Below are 1,787 nucleotides of genomic sequence, written 5' to 3'. Positions count from 1 at the left end.
CTGAGATTTAAAGTTCTCATAGAATTTTTTCAAGAAGACTATATCTAAGACTTTGTGCTCTTTAATGTAAATAAAACAGAAAAATACTATGAAAAAAATAATTTAAAATATTTTTAACCAAAAGCTGTCAGAGAAATCTGTCATTATTTTACTGTGCCATGAATTTACATCTTTAAAGCCATCTTCAAAGACCTCTTCAAAGTCCCTGTGCTTAAAGAAACCATCTATTACAAATTCTACGGGCCCCCTGTCTATCAGATTGAAACTGTATTTTATGACACTGAGTCCACCTAAGTCAAAGCAATTTGACAAAACAAAACAAAATAACAACAACAACAGAACCCATCAGTTTGTAATTGTTTTCTTTAAAACAGATGAACACCTTTCTGCCCGTGGACGCCGCCGAAGAAGCATCGTTAAAGTCTCTCATCTCCCTGCCATCGTGTCTAAGTCAGAGTCTCCTAAAGAGCCCAAACAGCTGAGGAAGCTCTTCATTGGAGGGTTGAGCTTTGAAACAACCAATGAGAGTCTGAGGAGCCATTTTGAGCAATGGGGAACGCTCATGGACTGTGTGGTAATGAGAGATCCAAACACCAAGCGCTCCAGGGGCTTTGGGTTTGTCACATATGCCACTGTGGAGGAGGTGGATGCAGCTATGAATGCAAGGCCACACAAGGTGGATGGAAGAGTTGTGGAATCAAAGAGAGCTGTCTCAAGAGAAGATTCTCAAAGACCAGGTGCCCACTTAACTGTGAAAAAGATATTTGTTGGTGGCATTAAAGAAGACACCGAAGAACATCACCTAAGAGATTATTTTGAACAGTATGGAAAAATTGAAGTGATTGAAATCATGACTGACCGAGGCAGTGGCAAGAAAAGGGGCTTTGCCTTTGTAACCTTTGACGACCATGACTCTGTGGATAAGACTGTCATTCAGAAATACCATACTGTGAATGGCCACATCTGTGAAGTTAGGAAAGCCCTGTCAAAGCAAGAGATGGCGAGTACTTCATCCAGCCAAAGCGGTCAAAGTGGTTCTGGAAACTTTAGTGGTGGTCGTGGAGGTGGTTTCAGTGGGAATGACAACTTTGGTCGTGGAGGAAACTTCAGTGGTCGTGGTGGCTTTGGTGGCAGCCGTGGTGCTGGTGGATATGGTGGCAGTGGGGATGGCTATAATGGATTTGGTAATGATGGAAGCAATTTTGGAGGTGGTGGAAGCTACAATGATTTTGGCAATTACAACAATCAGTCTTCAAATTTTAGACCCATGAAGGGAGGAAATTTTGGAGGCAGAAGCTCTGGCCTCTATGGCGGTGGAGGCAATACTTTGCAAAACCGCAAAACCAAGGTGGCTATGGCAGTTCCAGCAGCAGCAGTAGCTATGGCAGTGGCAGAAGATTTTAATTAGGAAACAAAGCTTAGCAGGAGAGGAGAGCCAGAGAAGTGACAGGGAAGCTACAGGTTACAAGAGATTTGTGAACTCAGCCAAGCACAGTGGTGGCAGGGCCTAGCTGCTACAAAGAAGACCTGTTTTAGACACATACTCATGTGTATGGGCAAAAAACTCGAGGACTGTATTTGCGACTAGCTGTATAACAGGTTATTTTAATTTCTATTCTGCGGAAAGTGTAAAGCATTCCAACAAAGGGTTTTAATGTAGTTTTTTTTTTTTTGCACCCATGCTGTTGATTGTTAAATGTAATAGTCTGATTGTGACGCTGAATAAATGTCTTTCAAAAAAAAAATAAAATAAAACAGATGAACATTCAAAATGAAAATAGAGCTTC

General features: G+C 41.4%; 1 protein-coding gene across 1 annotated transcript; it reads left to right on the top strand.

The window, feature by feature from the left end:
• Window positions 1-274: 274 nt before the first annotated feature.
• Window positions 275-1,552, top strand: LOC101134010 (heterogeneous nuclear ribonucleoprotein A1-like). Its single transcript, XM_019030471.4, has one exon. The coding sequence runs from the start codon at window positions 275-277 to the stop codon at window positions 1,406-1,408; it is 1,134 nt and encodes a 377-aa protein (XP_018886016.3). The 3' UTR covers window positions 1,409-1,552.
• The last annotated feature ends 235 nt before the right edge of the window (window positions 1,553-1,787 follow it).

This window comes from Gorilla gorilla, chromosome 6 (assembly GCF_029281585.2).
Source record: "Gorilla gorilla gorilla isolate KB3781 chromosome 6, NHGRI_mGorGor1-v2.1_pri, whole genome shotgun sequence".
Taxonomy (NCBI): Eukaryota; Metazoa; Chordata; class Mammalia; order Primates; family Hominidae; genus Gorilla; species Gorilla gorilla.
Note: the sequence above shows the minus strand (reverse complement) of the source record. Positions and strands in the feature narration are given on the sequence as shown.